Source organism: Rhinichthys klamathensis, unplaced genomic scaffold (assembly GCF_029890125.1).
Source record: "Rhinichthys klamathensis goyatoka isolate OS25496 unplaced genomic scaffold, OSU_Roscu_1.1 h1tg000242l_1, whole genome shotgun sequence".
Classification (NCBI taxonomy): domain Eukaryota; kingdom Metazoa; phylum Chordata; class Actinopteri; order Cypriniformes; family Leuciscidae; genus Rhinichthys; species Rhinichthys klamathensis.
Window position 1 is genome coordinate 3,425,680 of NW_026606764.1, and position 1,587 is coordinate 3,427,266.

Here is a 1,587-nt window from a genome sequence, read left to right on the forward strand (position 1 = left end):
ATTTTGACAATAATGACAATAGCTCCGCTCCAAAATCTAGTAAGCTGCCAACCACAACAGCATGTTACAGGTCCAGGGCTGCGTTTCCCAAAAGCATCGTAAGCTAAAGTTGATCCTAGAACCAATGATCTCAACAATCAACTTAGGCTTGCAATGCTTTTGGGAAACGCATCCAAGACTGCTTTAAAAGACAGGCAGTATAATTACAAATTACCTAATTTTGGTCCAAATCTAAAGGCAGTATTGCATGCATCCTTCACTGACAATGCAATCCCAGAATGCACTGCAACAAGCTGAATAAAAAAAGTTAATTCAAGAGTATTCATACTGCGGGAGTATGGGGTGAGGGGGCCCCTTCTCAGGGCTATCCAATCCCTGTACATCCAAAGCGAGAGCTGTGTCCGAGTACTCGGCAGTAAGTCGGACTCTTTCCAGGTGAGGGTTGGCCTTCGCCAGGGCTGCGCTTTGTCACCAATCCTGTTTGTGATATTCATGGACAGGATATCGAGGCGTAGTCGTGGTGGGGAGGGGTTGCGGTTCGGTGGGCTTGGGATCTCGTCACTGCTTTTTGCGGATGATGTGGTCCTGATGGCATCATCGGTCCGTGACCTTCAGCTCTCACTGGATCGGTTCGCAGCAGAGTGCGAAGCGGTTGGGATGAGGATTAGCACCTCTAAATCTGAGGCCATGGTTCTCAGCAGGAAACCGGTGGAATGCCAACTCCAGGTAGGGAATGAGCTCTTACCCCAAGTGAAGGAGTTTAAGTACCTCGGGGTCTTGTTCACGAGTGAGGGGAGATTGGAGCAGGAGATTGGCCGGAGAATCGGAGCAGCGGGGGCGGTATTGCACTCGCTTTACCGCACCGTTGTGACGAAAAGAGAGCTGCGCCGTAAGGCAAAGCTCTCGATCTACCGGTCAATTTTTGTTCCTACCCTCACCTATGGTCATGAAGGCTGGGTCATGACCGAAAGAACGAGATCGCGGGTACAAGCGGCCGAAATGGGTTTCCTCAGGCGGGTGGCTGGTGTCTCCCTTAGAGATAGGGTGAGAAGCTCAGCCATCCGCGAGGAGCTCAGAGTAGAGCCACTGCTCCTTTGCGTCGAAAGGAGCCAGTTGAGGTGGTTTGGGCATCTGGTAAGGATGCCTCCTGGACGCCTCCCTAGGGAGGTGTTTCAGGCACGTCCAGCTGGGAGGAGACCTCGGGGAAGACCCAGGACTAGGTGGAGAGATTATATCTCCACACTGGCCTGGGAACGCCTCGGGATCCCCCAGTCAGAGCTGGTTAATGTGGCTCGGGAAAGAGAAGTTTGGGGTCCCATGCTGGAACTGCTGCCCCCGCGACCCGACCCCAAAGAGTAATGATGATTAAAAACATTTTTATGAGTCAAGTCAAGTCATCTTCATTTATATAGCGCTTTTAATAATGTAGATTGTTCCAAAGAGGCTTTACAGTGATAATAGGAAATTAAAGTAACAGATTTTTTTGGCTTTATGGCAGCTCTAGAATAAAGTTATTTTCCAGTTAAAGTTAGTTTTGATTGATTCACTTTCTTCGCAACGATCATTTGTTATTAACTTAGGGGCCGC

General features: G+C 49.5%; 1 protein-coding gene across 1 annotated transcript; it reads left to right on the top strand.

Moving 5' to 3' along the window:
• Positions 1–657: 657 nt before the first annotated feature.
• On the top strand, positions 658–1,359 carry LOC130100464 (uncharacterized). Its single transcript, XM_056265940.1, has one exon. It carries the CDS (start codon positions 658–660, stop codon positions 1,357–1,359), a length of 702 nt encoding a protein of 233 aa, XP_056121915.1.
• The last annotated feature ends 228 nt before the right edge of the window (positions 1,360–1,587 follow it).

Excerpts from the sequence above, each read along its gene's own strand:
- LOC130100464 (XM_056265940.1), top strand. The coding sequence starts at position 658 with ATGAGGATTAGCACCTCTAAATCTGAGGCCATGGTTCTCAGCAGGAAA.